The sequence below is a fragment of the Xenia sp. Carnegie-2017 genome, unplaced genomic scaffold, assembly GCF_021976095.1.
Source record: "Xenia sp. Carnegie-2017 unplaced genomic scaffold, XeniaSp_v1 HiC_scaffold_26, whole genome shotgun sequence".
NCBI lineage: Eukaryota > Metazoa > Cnidaria > Anthozoa > Malacalcyonacea > Xeniidae > Xenia > Xenia sp. Carnegie-2017.
Window position 1 is genome coordinate 642,373 of NW_025813489.1, and position 21,682 is coordinate 664,054.

The 21,682-nt window shown below is 33.6% G+C and overlaps 1 protein-coding gene across 16 annotated transcripts; it reads left to right on the plus strand.

Annotated features, from left to right (window-relative positions):
• Positions 1-215: 215 nt before the first annotated feature.
• LOC124453810 (structural maintenance of chromosomes protein 4-like) lies at positions 216-20,665 on the plus strand. Of its 16 annotated transcripts, none has more exons than XM_047004646.1 (45): positions 216-298; positions 1,733-1,882; positions 2,457-2,510; positions 2,633-2,683; positions 3,287-3,383; positions 3,709-4,008; positions 4,115-4,221; positions 4,560-6,483; positions 6,609-6,693; positions 7,048-7,094; positions 7,462-7,554; positions 7,636-7,707; positions 7,854-7,934; positions 8,032-8,091; positions 8,741-8,842; positions 9,148-9,255; positions 9,576-9,666; positions 10,242-10,635; positions 11,283-11,336; positions 11,451-11,500; positions 11,860-11,937; positions 12,043-12,134; positions 12,436-12,482; positions 12,763-12,835; positions 12,905-12,978; positions 13,061-13,126; positions 13,201-13,442; positions 13,513-13,589; positions 13,662-13,783; positions 13,859-13,903; positions 13,980-14,142; positions 15,786-15,852; positions 16,024-16,236; positions 16,548-16,651; positions 16,719-16,768; positions 16,871-16,966; positions 17,366-17,502; positions 17,637-17,715; positions 18,214-18,306; positions 19,203-19,380; positions 19,895-19,984; positions 20,090-20,170; positions 20,248-20,296; positions 20,379-20,511; positions 20,592-20,665. In XM_047004646.1, the coding sequence occupies exons 29-42, from the start codon at positions 13,781-13,783 to the stop codon at positions 20,134-20,136; spliced, it is 1,365 nt and encodes a 454-aa protein (XP_046860602.1). In that variant the 5' UTR covers positions 216-298; positions 1,733-1,882; positions 2,457-2,510; positions 2,633-2,683; positions 3,287-3,383; positions 3,709-4,008; positions 4,115-4,221; positions 4,560-6,483; positions 6,609-6,693; positions 7,048-7,094; positions 7,462-7,554; positions 7,636-7,707; positions 7,854-7,934; positions 8,032-8,091; positions 8,741-8,842; positions 9,148-9,255; positions 9,576-9,666; positions 10,242-10,635; positions 11,283-11,336; positions 11,451-11,500; positions 11,860-11,937; positions 12,043-12,134; positions 12,436-12,482; positions 12,763-12,835; positions 12,905-12,978; positions 13,061-13,126; positions 13,201-13,442; positions 13,513-13,589; positions 13,662-13,780; the 3' UTR covers positions 20,137-20,170; positions 20,248-20,296; positions 20,379-20,511; positions 20,592-20,665. The 16 variants fall into 16 exon arrangements, with proteins under 16 accessions (XP_046860602.1, XP_046860599.1, XP_046860598.1 ...); XM_047004643.1 differs by lacking the exon at positions 11,451-11,500 and having other exon boundaries at positions 3,709-3,735; positions 3,940-4,008; XM_047004642.1 differs by lacking the exon at positions 11,451-11,500.
• The last annotated feature ends 1,017 nt before the right edge of the window (positions 20,666-21,682 follow it).

The following is a 21,682-nucleotide window of genomic DNA, read 5'->3' on the forward strand; positions in this document are numbered from 1 at the left end:
CTGGTTTTGCATACCTGGTATTACAATTGATCTCAAGCTCTTTCAAACTGACGTTTTCCTTTCATTGTTAGACCTCAGTTTATGTTTCAAATTTCAAACATTGTAATTAAATCAAATATATAACTGGACATTGTTTTCTTTGTTAAAGGAAGTTGAAGGCGGCCATTGCAATAATTTTGACCCTGCTGATAAGTGGAGTTGTGCTTTTTCCTCTTTCCAAGAACTCGTTCGCTGAAGCTTTATATGTCCATGATTACAATGCTTCTTTTCAAATTATAGTGGTTATATGTTCATTAAGGTAAATCTATTTTTTTTATTTATGAAATGTTAAAAAGTTGAAACTTGCCTGCGGTCTGAAAAAATCCTTTCCTGAAGAGCAACTATTTTCCCTGCGTGTGTTAGTGCCTTCCCCTTTTTCAAAGTTGCTCTCACTACGATCTTTATTGATAATATATGGCACAGAATTGTAAAATTGCCTTTTGATTTGGGCGTTGATTAGTTAAATGCTCAAAAAACAGTGTTTCTCTAGTATCATTTCCTTGCAGTTTGCGTGGTTTTTGGTAACTTCAAAAGGCAAAAATATAAATAATATGTAATTAAAATGAACTGAGCAAATACATCTTATTAACATTATTAATAAAAGGTTTTTCATGAAGAAAACAAAAGACTTTTCATCTGTTTCGTCAAACTCATGTTGAAGTTTAGAGATACGTAGATACTCGAAATTGCTTGTAGACTCTCCACTTCCTGCTCGTGCTTGCCACGCAATTTCTTGTTTCTTCCAATCCTTCCGTATGTTTCTATAACTCTATAGAAACACGGAAAATGTTTTTTTTCTGTGCCTTAACTTCTAAGTAATCTCCAATACTACATGCATATTATTGAAGTGATATTTTGGGGATATCATCATAGAGATTATAAGTAATACTAGAGGTGGCATCGTAATATAATCTATAGTTCAAAATATGGTACGCGTTTTTCGGGGAGCAAAGTTCCCGGATGTTCAGCTACAATAGCCGACTCTTTTTTACTTTTTGTATATATTATGGGTAAATACTATAGTAAATACTATCCAAATCTAATTGTTTAACAACGCTTTCCTTTTTATCGTAATTTTAGATGGTTTAAACCACTCGTATTTTGCAAAACTTGTTTGTATTGCTTTTATACTTATTAGGTAAATTATATAAGTCCGTAAATCATTGCTTGATAAAAGTCCTTTCTCGTCTTTAATTCAACCGCTAACGGACTTCAAAAAACATATATTTGTCATCCATACCAGAAAAATGTTAAAAATTGTTAAACTATGTGAATATGGGGTTGTAAAAAGAAAAACAACGAAAAACAACATAAGTTTTCATCGCGTACAGTTTAACGCTTTAAAATGACAAATTTTCTTAATGCTCGTACAAAAGATTATAAAAAACTTACTAAAATACATTAAAAAAGAATTCAAAATTAGAAGCAGACGGCAAAAACATCATTTGTTTACTTCTTGTTTTAATCCGGACCAAAATTTGCCCCCAATTCACTCGTCGCCTTAAACATCATCAATGCCACCTCCAGTTTTATTTATAATCTTTACGGATATCCCCACTTAAAATAAATCATGTCAGTGCCACTGTGCGTAAAGAGTTACAACAACTTTTTATGACCATTTTTCTGCCACCCTCCTCTTCCAGTGAGTGTATAACAAATGCTCTTTTAATGTCGTATGTTTATTTTTATCTAGAATCGTTATGTTGTGAAAAACTCAAACTTCGTGTCCGTTCGTTTAACATCATTATCCATCACTGTAACTTTCCTTAAAGTGGAAGTGTCTGATTCTCAACTTCTATATAAGTTTGAAAAAAAGAATGTTGATTTACGCTCTGAAACACATGTAAGTTATGTTATTTATATTATTGCAGCGTAGCAAAGTAGAGATTGTTAGATTGCTGTTCATAAAAGTACCAAATAAAGAAAAAAAAATGTAATTCATTTTCCCAAGTTTTCTTAACGACTTCTCTTTATATCTTTTTTGTGAGAGGGCACTCTTTGTTAGCAAAAATTTTCCCTTTCATCACGTCATAAGTTGTCTCTAAGCCTAGTGTCACGGTATAAAAAACTTCGAGGGAAAGAAAGCTTCAACGACCTCGATAGTTAAAGTAGTGAATATTTGGATATTAATTTTATTAACCATATCAAAACGTTACAAACCTTAAATTTAGCAGGAACTAAATAAGCAGATACACGCATGTATTTGAACATTCGTACCCTCCAACTATCAAGTGGCTACGCTGCTTAAAAAAGCAAGTGTTAGAACGTATTAAACATCATTATCTATGCTTAGTAGCTAGCTGTATACGTTAGATTTTAAATATGTATTCTTGTGTATTTCCAAGAGAAATAATTATGACATAGTAATTGAGACATTGCACATCTTCAATACTCTTTGCTTTTGTTTGCGTTTCCAGTTTGATGTTATTGTAAAGACATCGTACAATAAAAATCTGGTGAGAATTTTTACAGTAAGTACGTTATTAAACGTAAAGGTTTGCCTATATGAAAGAGTGTTTGAGTGGGCTTATTGATATTGGATACAATGATTGTAAACTTCTGCTACATTTGTGTAACTATCGCTTGTTTTTAGGAAATATTGCAAGTTTCACCCATCCTATCTTATGTTACCACTTCGTGTAAGGTAAGCAAATTTTTTTCCCAAAAAAAAACATGATACGAGCAAATTTTTCAGTTCTTCGAAACTTTTTTTGGTTACAATAGCGCCGAATTTATACAGAAACGTTGCTACGTAGCATGGATGATTGAGGTGGGGAGCAATATTCAAAGATGCATGTTTTAATCCGCAGATAACAATTGATTTTAATGCAACTTCATACGGCAGAACATAAATACGTAAAAAGATTGCGCCCTCTACCCCCCGTCCCAATTATTGTGAGAGCCACGCCTCTGAGTTTATGAGGTCAATCAATTCTTCCTTTTTGTGCCTTAAGAAGATGAAAAGATATGGCTCTGTTGTTTCTCCTATCGGAATGGCTGAAAGAATCAAATTATTTGACGTATTTTTATTTGCGATAAATTTGAAACAACTGCTATTAAAATTTATAAATTTATGTTTTCGAGTTGTTTGTTTTAACACAACACCGTATGGCGTATTTATTTTTCCATTAAGTGATCTGTAAGAATGATTTTTGGCAAATGTCGTTTCCTTGGGACATTGCAACTGATAACCATATCTTGTAGTTCATTAATAACTGCTGGCTAGCTTTTTATTTTTTGTTTTTAGTACTCAACTCCAGGCGTCTTTCCTTTTCCATTCTGTAACACTGTCTGTTATCCAAGAAAAATATACGTCATGTTACTATGATTCTACGTCAGCCTCCGTAAGTCAAAGTGATGTTTTTGTTTTTATTTCTATCGTCGTCTATCCATATAATAGTAACATACATGTATCAAGAACAATTATTGAGTCGATTGATTCACTAAAATAACTACTACAATTAGCTGTGATGATTTTCAAATTTTGATAGTTTCAAACAAAAACCCAACTTTAGCTAAACATCCGAATCTCATATATAAAATATTTTTGCCTGAGTGCAACAAATCACGTGACAACTATGTGTAACTTTACTCATGCAAAATAGTGATTAAATTTTACTAGGAACATTAAATTTTACTGTTGTCAAACATCCTTTCATGTATTTATAGGGTGCTCACAGACTCGCATTTTTTCAGGTGTAGAATATTTTTATTGCTTACAATCAACCATATTATCTAGTTTATTTCCACTTTTTTTTAGCCACGGCTGCAAGTTCTGTTATCATGACTTGCATCTGTAAACATGAGATATGATTTTTCATCCTCCTTTGCCGAACATGATTCTGTCAATAAATCAAGCAGTGTCAAGGCTGTGCATAGTATTTGGTTTACTTTCTGTAGATTGTGGAGGGTGTAGAACTTTGCGTTATTTGTGGGCCAAATCCAAGTTTACTAGAAATTGAGGAGAAGGTATTAAAAGTTCTTGTTCTTACAAGAAATACGATGGTATTTTTTCAAGTATTTTATTCTCGTTTAAATAACTATTTAATAGTATTTTCAACGAACGTTTGTATAGTTTTTGTTCAATTACTGGAATCCTGCCATCGATAATGTTAAACAATGTTTGCTCTCGCATCCAAGGAATTTGACCCCTTCAATGTCATTGGATAACGGTGTTCTTGGGTATGTTTTTCCATATTTTCTTCACTTACTAAATAAACCTTTTATGTTTGACCATTTCGAAGAAATACCATGCAACCATATTATCTTTCCCAATGTTTAGTCAGTCAGTATTCTTGTAGTCTCTTCTTTCGGAGTTACTCGAGTCTTTGAATAGAAGTTATAGCAATTGTTTTTTCAAAGATGCATGGTTTTTCCACTTGTAAAAGCCCCGTTGAATAAAGGTGTCGGGCATTAGGAAGCCCAGGAAAATGTACATATATGTGGAAATACGTTTACATTTGAATGTGAAAAATATCTCCAGTGGGGGAAATTGACTGATGTCATTTAATATTTATCAGTTTGGTTTCAATAAAGAGAAAGACATATGGCTCCTATGAAAGAAGAATGAGAAGATTTGTCATTCAAGGAAAGTATGGTTTTTCTTTTTCAGATTTATTTTAGTGAACACCGACGAACGAAAGTGTTTGTGTAGCGTCTTTCCCGGTGGTGTACATTCGCTTAATAATAAAGCAAACGAAAGTATGAGGTTGAAAACGTCTTTGACTCAAAGCAAAAGTTGTTAGTCTTGCAATTAATTCAGAGCTGTTTGCCTGTTGACGATTGCAGGCATACTTTCTACCATGATGCGATAAACTCAATGTCTTTGTATGATTAGTTACGTATGTCGTTGTACGTCTTGTAAATTGACGGACAAAAGTTCGCATTTGAGTCTTTAACCAATGTGGGTCTTTCAACAATTACCCAATTACATCAGTAATTTCATAGTAAGTGGTTTGAACCAGGGAGTATCGTAACATGTTTGTGGATGAAGATCGTCCAGGTTAATAGTGTCCTGAGAAGGACTGTTGGTATTGATGTAGACTGACGTTTTCTTGAGATAGCTTCACTTTTTGATTGCTTGTCCAACATAGAATTCATTGGCAATGGAGTCATTCGTAAAGATCACCTTTGGCTTTTCTCAATGTTTCCTCATCAATGAGTGCAGAGCACAACACTTGATAAATATCTTCAACATACCCTGGACGAGCAATGTGCAAATTATTCAAAATTTTATTTTATGGTAATCATTTCTTATGGCTTTCATTATTATGGCATTAAACACATGATATCTGGCAGTAGTCAGACTGTTAACGACAAAAAAACAGCTAACCCTTCACTTTGATGATACAAGTATGAAACTTTCTCACATTCTTACTATGCCTAGTAACACAAAATTTTGATATAGGGCCAGCCCATATTTTACATTTAAAACGAGTTCTGCGAATGTCGTGTTTGATGACGTCGTCGGTAGTAAAAAAAAAAGTTCAGAGAAATCTGCAATTTCCCTGTATATTCTTATACAACAGGCATAGTAAGAATGTGAGAAAGTTTCATACTTGTATCATCAAAGTGAAGAATTTTGTCGTTAACAGTCTGACTACAGTAGGAGAAATGTATTAAATAATTTTACCAAAATCCTAAGCAACTTTTACATTTCTTACAACAGCTTCACCATTTTTAATCAGACATCCACTTTTTTTTCATCTAAAATGGCATGTATTTATGAAATATACTCTCACACAGATTCCAGGTAAAATGTAGATATGCATATGTATAATTTTAACGTACTCACCATTCTGCGATCTCTTGTTGTAAGTTCATTGTCATCTTTTCGAGGATAAATGCTCGGGTAAGCAACGATTCCGAATGAGTCGAGGTGCAAAATTACTTTCTGATTCAGAAAGCGAGCCGAATTGCCGAGAAAACGAATCTTTTGTAAAGTGTTCCGAGCAAACTGCGGAATTCTTTGTGGGGACCCACTTATCGCGAGTAGCTTTCACAAAGTTGACCCATCGCTTTCTCCTACGCTTAGCTTCGCTTCTTTCGTCGTTAAAAAATGGTATGCGATGAAGTGAAATGCCTTTCTCCGAACTGGCTACGTTAGAACAACCAAAAACTACACATCGATCTGGCATTTTTGTGTTTGTTTACATGCATAAACAGTGTAAGTTGTTTTGGTAGTCAGTCTGTGTTCCTTAAATGACGTCACAAGTAAGTCCCATGCCACGGATTAGAGCTCTCGACATTTTTTACAAAACGTTGAAATTTAGGTTTTATTCGCATCTTTGCCGAAAGATAACTCAAAAACGAAAAAAGTTATTCAAATTCTGTAAACGGCATTTGTATTATTTATCCAAAATCTATTTGAGAATAAAAAACTAAAAATAACTGTATGTGCACTTTAAGACCAGGAGTAGAATCATTCCATGGATACCAGTTTGCGTGAGTGTAGTGTCTCAAGATATTGTTTTATAAACTATTGGAACTATTTTAGATAGTTTTGTTGTATAAGAAATTATTCTCGATGTCTTTCATTCTCTTACTTATTAATTGTGTGCACACTGCAGGTTTGTTCGATTTCCTAAAGAAGAAATGGCTAAATCCGCAGTAGACGCGCTTTCATGTAACCCAATTGAAAATGTGAATTTACAGGTGTATAAAATGATCTTTACTTAAACATAATTTTCATTTGAAATCATTCATTCTCATTTTATCAAATTTGGAATCATTGGCTTTATATTGATGTAAATAATTTTTCTTTTAAACTGCAATCAGACACAGGAATTATAATATTCTTTAATGTTATTACTAAAAAAAGGTTTTTTTATATGTCATTTGGCTGTTGTTTTTCTTGCTTTGTACACTTTGTACAAAGTAATGTTACTATCAGACACAAAGTAACTTCAAGATAGTTTTTATTCTATCAAATCCAATACAGTGATATGTACTTGAATGCTGTAGGCAATTCATGATTTCAAGACTTTTATTTGATTGTTTGAATTTTAGATAAGTCTTGGTCAAATAAGAAATCGCAACAAGGATTATAAGGAACGGTTTGTGATGCATTGTGATGTAGTGTGATGCATTGTGATGTAGTGTGATGCATTGTAATACATTGTGATGCATTGTAATACATTGTGATGCATTGTGATACATTGTGATGTAGTGTGATGTAGTGTGATGTAGTGTGATGCATTGTAATACATTGTGATGCATTGTGATACATTGTGATGTAGTGTGATGCATTGTGATGGATTGTGATACATTGTGATGTAGTGTGATGCATTGTGATGCATTGTAGATGCATTGTGATGCATTGTGATGTAGTGTGATACATTGTGATGTAGTGTGATACATTGTGATGGATTGTGATACATTGTGATGTAGTGTGATGTAGTATGATGCATTGTGATTACGTAGATGAATCAGAAGATATGATGAAATTTGGTTCCGTGACTTCTGCCCAACAAGTTGTTGAGTCCGATAACCTTTTGGCATCATCAGAGTTGCAGGGTAAAATATTAGGAATATCTTACATAGGGCTCTAATTAAATTGTGCTGTTGTTTTTACTTGTGCATTGATATTATCATTAGATCCATCAGACAACAGGACTTTGGAATCTGCAACACCTGCCGAACAAAGTGTTTTGTCAGGTGAAGTAGCAGGTAATTGATTAGTGATTTTATCAGCAGATATTTGCTATGACCAAAATATTGTGAAAATTGAATGCGGAGCCCTCAAAATTGAAGGCTGACACAATTCAGGCAAAAATATAATAAAACAGCCAACTTTTCCTTTTCCTAAAATGTAGAGTAAGAAAAGCAAAAGCCAAATGCACAGTGACTCAAGTGTGTCGCAAAGGCGAAAGAAGTCGCAAACAAGGCCTACCCCTGTAATACGCAGGGCAGGAAATTGCCTCAATATTTTTGTCAAATTTATTTGGAGAAACTATTTTTGTTTATGTAAGAAATTTTATGATTGAATTTTAGCGTCCTCTAAAAGGAGCTGCACGTTATCACCATCACCAACGATGTCGTCATTTACAAAAGGTAGGACATTTTGTTAACAGCGAAGTACAACGAATTTCGCATTTTCTTTATTTCGAAAGTCAACAAGGCCCTGAGAAAGCGCTTGCAAAACTTTAGGAATCAAAACTTTCCTAGTAAATTTTAATCTAAGCAATTTTAAATCAACTTTTGGTGAGGTGATTTTGTCACACGTACGTATGTTTAAAACAGATTTTACCCATCCTCCCCGACAGTTGCTTTATGTTTTCATAACAGGAGGGCCAACGGTGGATCAAACTTGCATGGGGCCCTTCCAAACAAAATATTGAGGCCCCCTCGATCATCAGGCATTGAAAACAAAACGCCAATTTGACACCTGACGAAAGCACTCAACCTTTCCCCGTAATGTGTATAATGTACTAATAACAATAAGTATAATTTAATAATTGCAATAATTATAATGTAATAATTACAATGTAATGTTTCGTGCTGGGATTTTGTCTTCCTTTAGCGACATTATAAGGCGGTATAGAAACGAAAAAGACTTTGCTGTTTGTAGGGCCCCTTAAAACGCGGGCCTCTCGGGTGACCACTTAAACACCCCTGAGGGGTATCAAAGTGGGTGTGTGTTGTATATGGTATTTGCCACACCCTAAATAAGCCTCTCTTAAATGACTTTTCCATATACTAGAGTTCGATTATATCAACATTACAACGAAGATGACAAAACCTATAAATAAAATTTTCACTGCTGCGGTTGCACCAATACATCAAACTGTTCATTTAAACAATGGTATGTTAGTATATTATATTACAATAAATTATGTATGCTTTTTTAAATTGTCCTTTCTTATGTAAGGAGTGAGAAAATAGAAATAAAGCTTGAGATAATTTACTGATTATTTGCTTTAATCATAACACAAGCGATAATTAAGTCAACAATCTTATAAAAAATGCATCACTATGTACGTCTACATTCGATGTTTAGTCGAAAATGTTTAAGAATTGGTTTTTTCCCTCCCTACACAGTAGCTTTAGCTTTCTAATTGCTTTGTAGGATGGCTATTTATGTCCATCTTTTCTTTGTCTGTTTCCCAGCTTCCAGTTACAACAAAATCTCGATGACTATACCTTCTCTAAATAGAAATCATTCTAAAGTTATGGTTACAACAAATCAAATTAATCCATCTGTTCACTTAAACGATGGTATGTTGATATATTATATTAAAATAAATTATGTCTGCTTTAATTGTTATTTTTTATGGTAATTTCATCCAAAACGCTAGTTTGCAAAAACGAGGGTAAAATGACAGTTGAAGTTGTGAGGTTGCCTTTTTCGAAATGAACAACCGTGAGCACGATCTATCGACGAACTGTCACGAATTGAACATCCAATTAAATTTGTCTGAATTAAATTCGAAGTATAAGGCCTTAAGTTAACTTAATGAGATTGATTTAATGCCTCATTTACCGTAAATTTAAGTGCTAAACTGCTAATGGAGTTGTTTTTACACACTTGATTTTAGAGTTTGGACAAAAAGCAATATTAATAATAGTCATCGGCTTTTTGGCTATTCTTGCAATTACTGGAGTTGTTGTGACATGGGTTTCATTTCGGTAAGTATAAACAGTTAAAGTAAGCTATTGAATGTTTCTATTGAAACTGGGAAATTTGCACAGGAGATTTTGAAAGAAGAAGGACGAGAAGTAACCTATTAAAGGCCGTTTTATAGTAAATACGTATTTGTCTGAACCTCTTTGGACTGAGAGGTCAAAGGTCATTAAACGTATGTCTTTTTGGTCAAGGGTTTAAGGTCAAAGGTCATATTATCTGTGGCATAGCCGGGTAGCCAGCTGGCATTTGGCCGCCTAATGCCTATGTGTTTACCACATGATGTTTACTTACTGTAAAAACAATAGATTTCTAAGAAAATAAATGACGACATTGTTCTGAAGTTTAATTTAATGAATTTTACTTTATTATATCATGAGAATATACAAAATGTGACGGTATTACGCGTTAGTTAGTATAGTTACATACCATGCATGTATGTAATAAATTTACGCACCGAGACAAGCGTTAAGTTTCAATTTCTGACTGGATAACAGCGAAAAAATCAAGAAATGTGGCTGAACTCATCATATACAAAAGTAACTCGACTTTGGGCTAAAATAAATTTTCTCAATTTCAGTTAAACACCCTTGCAGACCATGCTAACCAAAGGATCAAGATGAAAAGTCTAAATTGGCCGTGTATTTAATTTTGTCGATATCTTACTGTTAACTAGATTTTTTTATGAAATTATAAGAACAATGCGTATGATAATTACTTTTCGTTCTACAATCTTTCAATTTTTACAGAATGAAATATATTTTATTTTTGGGTGAGTTAAACCACAGTAGCATGTGTTAAAATCATACTTGCTTTAAACTTACTCATACTACTAGATTTTGAGAGCAATCAGCAATGTCCTTGCCAATCGGTGAAAATAATCAATATATTGTGGAACACAGTTCTTAAAAATACTGCTCCATCACGATCTTTTCCTAACAATTTAACGCTTTATTACACGAATATAAAGATAGGTAAAAATAATATTTATTTAAATTTTTTGGGATACCAATCTGTACGACATTTAAGAAATAAAAAATGTTTACTGTGTTTGCACAGGCTTATGCAAACCGAGGAGACTTTAGAGAAAACTCGAGAGCAGATCAGTGCAAGCCTGAGACCGAAGGTCGAGGGTTGCACCTGCTCGAGAGTTCTCACAAATGTCTCCGAGGTTTGCATAAGCGAGTGCAAACACGAAAAAGATCTTTTATTTCTTTTATAAAATAACAATAATGCGAAACAGACAAAATTAAAACAAAAAAAATGTTTTAATTTTTCCTCTAAAATATATTTAAGATCGATTTACAAATTATTTTTGACTGATTGATGGTTAAGATTGATTTGATTTGATTTGATTTGATTTGATTTGATTTAATTACGTTTGGGACATTGGGTAGAATGACAGTGACATTTTATGATGCAAACTATAGCAGACCCAATTCTTATAATTTTCTGAGTCACCCCCCAAAAAGAAATGGTAATTTTAATGAAAACAGTCCTCGTAATCTTTATAGATCTGTTAATCTTTATTCGTCTCAAGGGCCAATTTTCTTAGCTTAAGATTAATGATCTTTTTTACTTTATCTTACTGCTTCCTGATGAAATCTTGTTCTGTTTTCAGTTGGTATCATGGCAAACTGGATCGAAAACCTCAGAAGATCGTCTCAAAAACAAGGTACACCAGTTAGCTACCTTAGTCCTCATGCTGGCAGGCCGTATGTTATTCATGATTTTTCAATTTTACTGTTGGTTTTCTTTTCAAAGTTCAATGGTCTTTTATATTTATTAGATGGTTTTTTGATAAACTTTCAAATGAGGCTAATGAACTGCTGATGAATGGTATAATGACAATGTCTATTTAAGTTATATCATTCATCCTTTTTTATCGATATTATAATAACTTCTGTCGACATATTTGAATACATAAATAGTAATGAATACCACTCATCACAAGAAATAATGATGATAAGTTTAAACATTGTTCATTCAAATGTGATTATAGATAAGAGCTAAAGTGCAATAAAGTTGTATTTTTCTCGTAGAAGGTGTTGTTGGCAGTTTTCTGATTCGTTCTAGTTCTGCAAGAGTTGGTGATTTTTCACTTTGTGTTGGGTCAGCCCTAATATCTGAAATCCGGAAACTGGAAGAACGGAAGCTCTTGTGTTGAATCTATTACAATCACAATTTTTCATTTTTAGAGATGATAATGGAGTGTCACGATTTTTAATCAGAAAACAAGGTCTTCAGTATTTGTTTGGTGGAAGATTGTTTGAAGAGTATGTACTAGTATTTTTGTTCTATACCTTTACCTTCTAAATCTTAGTGATTGTTGAGCTTGTATAATTACAGTTTGGACAGTATTAATTACAGTATAATTACAGTTTGGATACAAGAAAGAGTTTATTGAACAAGGATTATCTCTTGGAAATCCAGTTACAAGCATAAGTTTGTCATGAAGTATAAAGCTGTACAAGTATGTAATGTATTTAAATTACTTATCCATTACAGAAAGACCAAACCCCACCTTCTACACTTACATTGATAAGTGGTTTTCTGATTTGAATATCCACGAGGACACTCCTGTCACTCCTATTTATTAGTCTACATTTGAATCCAAAGTTGGAAAGTCTGTGAAATCAGGGTTTTTGGTTAAAAAAGGCACCAGTGTTTATTGTTCAGGGTGCCAAAGTTGCTGTCAGCAATTTTTCTAACTTCCACGGAAGTATCTCTTTTTAATCACCTGACTTGTTTTGTTTATTGTGCAATTTTGGCAGGGCTATTGTCACACACACCCCTCTGTAATGGTTTACGGATAAAGAAGGTATTAACTTTTGTTTACATGAAAGAATCTTAGAGGTGCAACCTGTTTAGGTGGCTACTGTCACTACCAATTCTACTCCACCCCTCTTCACTTGTTTAGGTGCAAATTTTGAGGGTGGCTACTTTCACAACCAACTCTACTCCACCCTCTTCCCTTTATATAGGTGCAACTTGTACAGGTGGCTACTGTCATTACCAACTCTACTCCACGCCCTCCCTCTTATAGATAAAGAAGATATTATTTTTTCTTTTTTGTTTAAGAATCATCAATACCTTTTTAGATACTGTTAAGAAATGGAAAAGCATGTATTTTGTTCTGAAGATGAAAAATTGCTATTTTTCGAACATCAATCGGTGAGTGTTAAATTAAAATTTCAGTTAATATAACGATTTTCATGATTCTTTATAATTTTGTATTTTTAGAGAACAAGACCAAAAGGAATGATTGATCTTAGATATTCAACTGTTTTCGAGGTTCAAGAAAGTCTTTTTGGAAGGTATATATTAATTATATCAAGTTATTTCAATTTTCAACTAACTTATTTCTTTGCACTTCGCGTCTGGCCAAATTGTTTTCAGATAGCAGTCCGCTTTGGTGATACTCAGATGTTTTATTTGTGCGCCGACACCTATGATGAAGCGAACGTGAGCATTAAATATTTAATATGTTCATAATGACGTTATTTCTTCGAATTTTCTGCAAGAAGATGCCTCTTTAGGACTGGATGCAAGCCATCAGAAAGTTTTGCTGCAAATCTCGGTGGACGGCGACTCAAGTCATGGCTAGCTCGGACGTTAAACAGTTACGAGGCCTGGAACTGACTATCATAGAGGCACACAATCTACCAGGAAATAAATCGTACCATCCTTATTGTGTTGTATCACTGAATGAAGTTCGAATATGTAGAACGCCTGTTATCGAGGGAGAAAATCCCTTATGAAATGAACAGTTTATATTCAAGTAATTCAAATATTACTTTGTATTCAAGTTAAAAAGTCAAGTAACATTGGTTCCATTTTCCCCTATATAGCGATATTCCTGAGGATATTGTCTCTTTTACGGTTGCGATTTTTTATCGAAACAAACAATCCAAAGATCATGACATTGGTGAGTTTTTGTTTGGTAAATTGTTGATGATGAATTACTTTTACCGTTCGTTTTCATGCATTGTCTTTTTAGCAACTGTTACGGTCGCTCTACAGATCTTAACTAAAGGTGAGGTTGTGGATGACTGGTTTCAACTCAGAGCATCACATTCACGAACTGAAGCAGGAACGATACGAATTACAGCTAGATACATGGTTGGTTTACATAACAGTTGTTTTTGTCATATCATTTACGTACTAATGTATATTGTTTTAAAATGTTTTTTGCAGCATGAAATGATAATGCCAGTGGAGGAATATTTTGGTCTTAAAGAGGTATTTATTAATCTGAGCTGTTTAATATTCCAGGGATTTGTACGTGTTGAAGTTTTGTATCATTTACATGATATAGATTTTAATGAAAGAAGACATGCTTTGTGTGACGTCTTTAATAGAAGTTTGTAAAGGTAGAGACACGCTTGTATCAAGAATACTCAATGTCTTTCGTCATCAGGAACAGCATCACAATTTACTAAGACGACTCACGGATAAAGAAATCCAGAATCATGATAAAGGTAATCTTTCTTATTTTACCTATTAAGTAAAATAGTACTATAGTGTAATGTATTCTCGTACATTATTATCATTAGATAACGTAGCGACGTTATTCCGTGGTACGATACGTGACGTACCACGTGCATCACGTAGGTACGTGGTACGTGGTACGTCAGAATATTTTTATAGAATTTATCATAAAAATGATGAAAAATATGATTATTATAAAATATGTATGCAATCTATAGACGATACTACTGCTATATATAAAGAGAACGTTTGGATTTGTAAACAAAAAAGGCATGGTGTAAATACAGTGAAGTGTGTATTTTTCTCGGCTTAGCATGAAGTACTAGCAGAGCTGTTTTCACTTTGTTTTAAGCTTGACTTCATAAGAACTATCGTCGATCCTCGTGTATAATGAGATGTTAAGCAACTCGATGTAAGGATTTAGAGAGTTGCACCTCAGCAAAGCGCTTTTGTTCTCCTGACTTTAAAAAATAATAAAGGATGCGTAACTTGCGAGAGCGCCATGTTGAAACATGGTTCCATATCTTTGATCTCACTTTCGTTTGCAAACGGTACATCTCCGCACATCGTAGAGTAGAATACCGAGCGACCATATCGTCGCTGGACGTGCTAAGTATCGTTGCTTTGTAAACCATTCTGGTGGACAGTGAGAACGCGTTCCTGTGTTTATTCAAAAACGGATTCTCTATTATGTGAACCTGATTGGCAGGTGTTGATATTGAAGGGTAAACGTGACTATTATTGATGTTTTTTATTAAAGGGAAGAGTGGGTGTATTGATGTTTTAACTTGTGAAGAGATTGAACGTATTCATGTTTTTGTGAGAAAGTGTTTGGTTTGCCGTATATTGTATGCTTGTCATTGTGTTTCACTGACAATAGTATGTTATCTCGCCATCTCAGTAAATGTATGAATACTCCCAGATGATTGAAAAGCTAATTCTTCCTTTACCTTCGTATTCAGTGTATTCGAAATTATGCAACTGTGTGCCCGATCCAAAGTCAGCCAGTTTTGCAACTTTGTTCTTCAGATCCAATATTATATTTTCGTCTTATGTCGCGATGGAAAACGCCTTTCTCTTCGCAGTGGAGCGTTGCGTCAAGTACCTAGCGAAATATTCTTTTTGCTATTTTTTCCGTTAGAAATTCCTGTTTACTGATGTAGTCAAACAAATCCATATGAGCTTCTGGTCTTTCCAACACAAATTTCAAGGATGGCCCACATTCGAAATAATCAAGCAACTGGATTGTTGTTGTGTTTTACACGCCTATGTAGAGAAACTTCAACCGGGATCTCTTTGCCATTTTCCTAAAATATAAACAATATCTCGATTCTTCGATGTTAAAATAATAACTTCGATTGGGGTTAGAAGTTTGATTCAAACTTAGAACTTCGATTTAAAATTAGAAGCTCTAATTAAATTTAGAATTTTGATTTAAAATTAGAAGTCCATTTAAATTTAGAACGTTAATTAAAGTTTAGATCTACTTCGACTTAATTGAAATTAGAACTTCGATTTAAAGTTAGAATTACTTCACTTTAAGGTAAGAACTTCGATTTCAAAATAGAAGTTTCGTTTTATTTAGAGTTTCGAGCTTTGACCTTTGATTTAAAATTAGCTCATTATCTTTCAGTACCTACCTCGACAAGTCTCAATTTACACTTTTCGACAACTTTGAGAGCAACCTTTGGCAAAAAAATGTAAGACAATGGATGCTGGTTTCTTAAAGGCAATGTTCCTGCAAATTCTGTCCTTAACACTCATCTTTCAAAATGAAATGGGCTCCTCCCCAATCGCCCCACTTCTACAGCACTTAATATGCCCCTCTCCCCCATTGTCATTCTGGCTACGTGATTTTCAATTGATTACAGCCCATTAGTTCGTGAAAAGTTGCATCTTGAAGAGATTGCTATGGCTAATATTCAATCAAAACAAGATGAAACAGACGCAGATCTTCAAAGTACTTTAAAACAGCTGGAAGAATCGCAACGGAAAACGTCAGTGGCTAAACAGATGGCAAATCATGAACGTATGTTGATGAAAAAAGAAGTGGATAGCGTTTGTAATTTACTGAACCATGTGAGGTATAATGTGCATAATATTGCTTACTTATAAACATGCTTTATATGGGAAACGCATCGGGCGAATAGAATTAATATCATTTTAAGTTATTGTGTTTTAAAGGAGGCAACAGCAGTAGATAGCCAAGACGAGATTCTATCGATTCAAATGAGAGCGTTAATGATTATCTTATTTCTTAGAAAAACTTTAGGACACCAATTCCTTGAAAGCATTTTTTATAAATATGATTGATCGACAGTTTTTTTATGTATTAATCATACAAAAAGTAAGTAAATATTTATTTCTTAAAAATAATTGCAATTCTTCATTTCAGTGATGAATTAGCTCAACTAAAAATGGATCACACATCGAATGTTCATATAATCAATGATATTAAACGCACTTTGAAAGAAAACGACCAACAATGTTTGAATTTAGGTATAATTGACAGTTTAACACCATCTGTATTTTTATATTCTTATTCTGTATTTTATTAAATTTTTAGTACAACGAGAGGAAAGAGTGATATTACAGGAAATCGCACAACAACAAAAGGTTTTTGTTAAGACGCTTCGTGAAATCACAAATACAATTTATACACTTAATATAATTTTTAAGCTTTACGACTTAAATAGCTGAAAAATTTATTTAACGAAGGTCAAGCAATTGCAAGAAAAGATTGCTGAACAGAGCAGCGAACACGTAAGGTTGTCTGAAGAAAATCACAACTTAAAGAAAGAAAATCAAACTATGGTAAGATGGTTATTAATATTTTTTGTTTGGATTTATCTAAATGAAACTCATCATTGATATTCTAATTCAAAATAAAACAAATTCCGCAATAGACACCCGGTTTTCTTGATATTCAAGATAGTACAAGAGTTTCGACCTACATAAAGTAGGTGATATTTCATCTTTATTCCAAAGACATCGTCAGACCAATTGGAATATTGCCTACTCTGTGTCTAAACTCTTCTATTAACTTGAATATCAAGAAAACAGGACGTCTTTATTCTGATTTTTTTAGTATTATTTAAAATTGTTTGCATGTCGTGGTACTTATTCTATATAAGTTGAAGTTTTTGTTTATTTTTTTTCATTATTAGAGATTGATTATTTATAGTTTTACGTATTGCAACAAATGTTTGATAGGAAAGGGAATACCATAGCACACTAACAAAACTTAGGACGGATATCAAACAATGTACAATTCAATTGCGTGAAATATCTCGTAAAAACAAGACATTACGTGACGACATGGATAATGTTGGAAAAACAATGGAAAAGTTGTAAGTATAGAACCTGATAAATATTCATGTTATGTATAGATATTTGAATGGTGAAAGTTGAATGTTTTGCAATATAATAATGTTTTATTATTAATGTTTAATTGTGATTTAAACTGTATGCTTGAATATTTAAGGAAAAAACAAAGAAATATTGACAAGAAGGCTATAATGCGTGGAGCTCAGGAAGCAGAGAAAGTTAAGCAACATGTCGATGTAAGTTTCTCTAACTGTATGGTTTTTCTAATTTTAGATTACATGTAGAACATGATGTGTCTTTTTAACGTTTTAACTGCCCCCAGATGTTTATAAGCAAGCATTTTGGCATGTTTTTGTTAATTGTGCGTTTAGTTGAAGTTGCTAAATGTTAACACCAAAGATTTTGCTTGTTTGCTTACGTAATTTTAACGTCACAACGAGTATGGACATGAACAAGTTTACTGTAACTACTGTTGCCGTGTTAAGAATATGTTCTAGCTATGAGGTCAGATTGAGTAAACATGGAGGTTAAAACCTCATTCAAGATGGCCACAAATTGCAACTTCCGACGCCTGTAAAATCTATATGAAAAGATCAAATTAATGTTTGCTGAAAATCCTTTTACAGCTGTAATTTTACTCAAGTTAGTAAAAAAAGGTCCGAAAATTTCGCATCATAAGCACTTTAATCATGGTTGGCGAAATCACTTTATAATGTTGTTTTTATTCTATTTAGGTAAATCAGCAAGCATCTGATGCTGAAGTTATAGTGAATAACATTCGTGAACAAGTTAAAGAATTAGAAATTTCTCACGGTGAACGGCAGCAGGTAACGAAATTAACTTCAAATTTGCCTTAAATCAATTTAATGTCTTTTATGAAGATGATGACAATAAAGATGCTGTTAATTTACCACAATTGATTTTATCATTAATCATTATCTTACCTCACGCAACAGCTCGTATCAATAAAACCATGATATCTGATGTTAAGACCAAATTAAAATAAGGTGATTTCTATGTACTAAAGGTGAGAAGTAGGTCAGTGGTAGGAATGTCATTGGTGGATATCTGATGTTCAGACTAAAGTACAGACGCAGATCTCGCAATGCTAGTTTCTTTTTATAATCGTTTGTATAGCTACGTATGCAAATATATATTCAAAATATATCCACGAAGGCTGCAGAAATTGATATAGAAATTTCGCGAAATTGGGATAGCATGAATTTGAACTGTAAACAAAGAATAGACATACGTAGATGCCTTTGAAGTTCTCTACAATCTTACGCTAAAATTATTTGAAGATCGATTTCAGCATATACAACAGGAAAAATACTTGGGAAAAAGGACGCTTGTAAAATCATCAAAAGATAGAACAGAAGTTGACAGGAAACGTTTTGCTGTTCCACAAACACTAATTTTTAACCTACTAGATAAAAATAGACGAAAAGGACGAAGGGGCGAAGAAAAGCTTACTGTTATTTAAAATGAAACTGCTCATGATTTCTAATTGTAACAATGATCAATTAAAGTGCTACACAACTTGTAGCAAGTAGAGTCTGTTAGTTTTAAGCTTATAAATCTTGCTTAACTTTTTCACTTTCTAAGATTAAACGTACTTTAGTTAGGTACAGCTGTTTGATTGATGGCAGAATATATATTTTCTGAATGTGAAAACCTGTATAAATATAAGTGATTATTATTATTTTTTATTATATTATTTCAGCATGATGGTATTGAACGAAAACAAGGATGGTTTCTTTCTGAAGTTTTGGTGAAGAACATGCAAAACAAGAAAGTCTGGAGTTTTCCGTGTTTTCAATGGCTGTCGTTGTTTGAGAGTGATTGTCAAATTAAGCGTCAATTGCAAGCTAACAGTGGCACTTCAAAACCTGTAAAAACTGGTTTGTACATTCTTCATTGATATTCTTTTGATTTAAGTTTAAGATTAATTAGTTGAGTGTAACCATGTCTAATGATTTCTTTGGTTTTCGTACCGATGCTAAGATTTGATTGTTTTTATTATATGAAATTTGTATAGAGACTGGGGATGTCTGTGGTGGGGGGACTGGTACTAAGGTTCTAGTTTTAGTATATGAAGTCAGTTTAGAGACTGGAGATGTCCGTGGTAAGGGGACTGGTGCTAAGATTTTGTTGTTTTTAGTGGTTAGGGGATTCGTGCTGAGATTTTATTGTTTTTAGTATATAAAGTCCGTGTAGAGACTGGAGATGTCCGTGGTAAGGGGACTGGTGCTAAGATTTTATTGTTTTTACTATATGAAGTCAGTGTAGAGACTGGAGATGTCGGTGGTAAGGGGACTGGTGCTAAGATTTTATTGTTTTTAGTATATGAAGTCAGTGTAGAGACTGTAGATGTCCGTGGTAAGGGGACTGGTGCTAAGATTTTATTGTTTTTAGTATATGAAGTCAGTGTAGAGACTGGAGATGTCCGTGGTGGAGGAACTGATGCCAAGGTTTACATGACTCTATTTGGCGCCAACGAAACAGGTCAGCATGTTTTTTTAACTTTTTAAAAAATCTATGAACGAACAATGTTTGATGTTGGAGAAGTGAAACGAACGTATGTGTAATTACATCCTTTACAAATGTTAGAGACAAAGATAATTTTGAAAGAGGAAAAACTGATCGCTTCAAGATAAAGTCGACAAATCTTGGAAAGTTAAGGAAAATGATGTAAGACAATTGATTTAAACGTTTTTAAAACTAAAGTGAAGAAATTAGTCTTAGTGATTGATATATTATTGCTACAGTGTAGAACATGACAACACAGGATTTGGTCCTGGATGGTATCTAAATAAAGTACATTGTTACGTTATTAATTTGATTGAATTTTTATCGTTTTATAAATATGATGATTGATCTGTATTTATTCTTTACTAAGATAAGGATAACTGAGTTAGTTAATGGATATGTCACTTATTTTCTTTGTAATCAATGGTTGGATAAAGATGAAGGCGATGGACAAATACGTCGACAATTGATTGCAACTAAGAAGTCAACAGATACAAGAAAAAGTAAACTTAAATGTTGCATTTTTACTTGGTAACGTTTTTATTTTATTTATGTACAATCTATTTTAGATTTTAAATACAAGATTTGTACTTACACTGGAAACGTGCGGGGGTCTGGGACTGATGCCAATGTAACTATTACTATTTTTGGTACTAATGGGGATACAGGAGAACATGTATTGAATAATTCTCGAAATAACTTTGAGAGAGGAAGGTATATTTGCGTTTTTATCGTTTTATGATGCTTCCACAGTAATTTAGAGTTTTTGACGTATGTTAAAGGATGGATGCCTTTCGCTTTGATGCCATCGATCTGGGAGAATTAAAAAAAGTGCGCATTGGTCATGACAATAAAGGTCTTGGACCAGCGTGGTTCTTGGAGAAGGTTAGTGGACAAAATATTTTCATTGTTTTTTACCATGTCACAATGCTTTGTATTGTTTTTACAATTTCCGACTTTTCCTTATCCTTCACTTGTGACTTTTTATGTCCTCAGGTAACAGTGGAAGACGAAGCTCGTGGTAAGGTACATGTATTCCCGTGTTACCCCTGGCTTGCAAAGAATGAAGACGATAGTCAGATCACTCCAGGTACATCGTCATATCAGGGTAATATGCATATCGCCAGTCACATCTTGCTATTTGGTTCTACGAGGGTATTACTATCTTTCCTTAAAGATGTGTAACGGTTTATATTATTGCTAGGTGTACCTTGTGAAGTTCACGTGACTACTGGTGATGTAAGGAGTGCGTCTACTAGTGGAAGACTGGTGTTAAGAAATGATAATGATAATAATTTTGATCGAGGAAGAACTGATATATTTCAAGTGGAAACAGCTGATTTCTTAAGTCCATTTCATCACATAATCATTGGACATGACAATACTGGCCTTGGAGCTGGTTGGTATTGTGAAAAGGTGAATTTTTTTATGTGATATAATGTATTCATTTACATCCTACGTTTTAACGTTGGCTTTGCCGTTTGATGGTATTTTGAAAAGATGAACTATTGTATTTGTGATATAGTATATTCATTTACGTCCAAAGTTTTAACGTTGGCCTTGTTGTTTGATGGTGTTAGGGAGTTTTAGCAAGAGTACGACTACGACTACGAGTACGAAATTTGACCGTGTAAGGGAATGGCACGAGGAAGTTTGTTGTCGTTGTCGCTTCGT

Excerpts from the sequence above, each read along its gene's own strand:
- LOC124453810 (XM_047004646.1), top strand. Across the intron at positions 16,652-16,718 it reads CCAACAATGTTTGAATTTAG|TACAACGAGAGGAAAGAGTG; the intron begins GTATAATTGACA and ends TTAAATTTTTAG. Across the intron at positions 19,381-19,894 it reads TTCAAAACCTGTAAAAACTG|TATATGAAGTCAGTGTAGAG; the intron begins GTTTGTACATTC and ends TATTGTTTTTAG.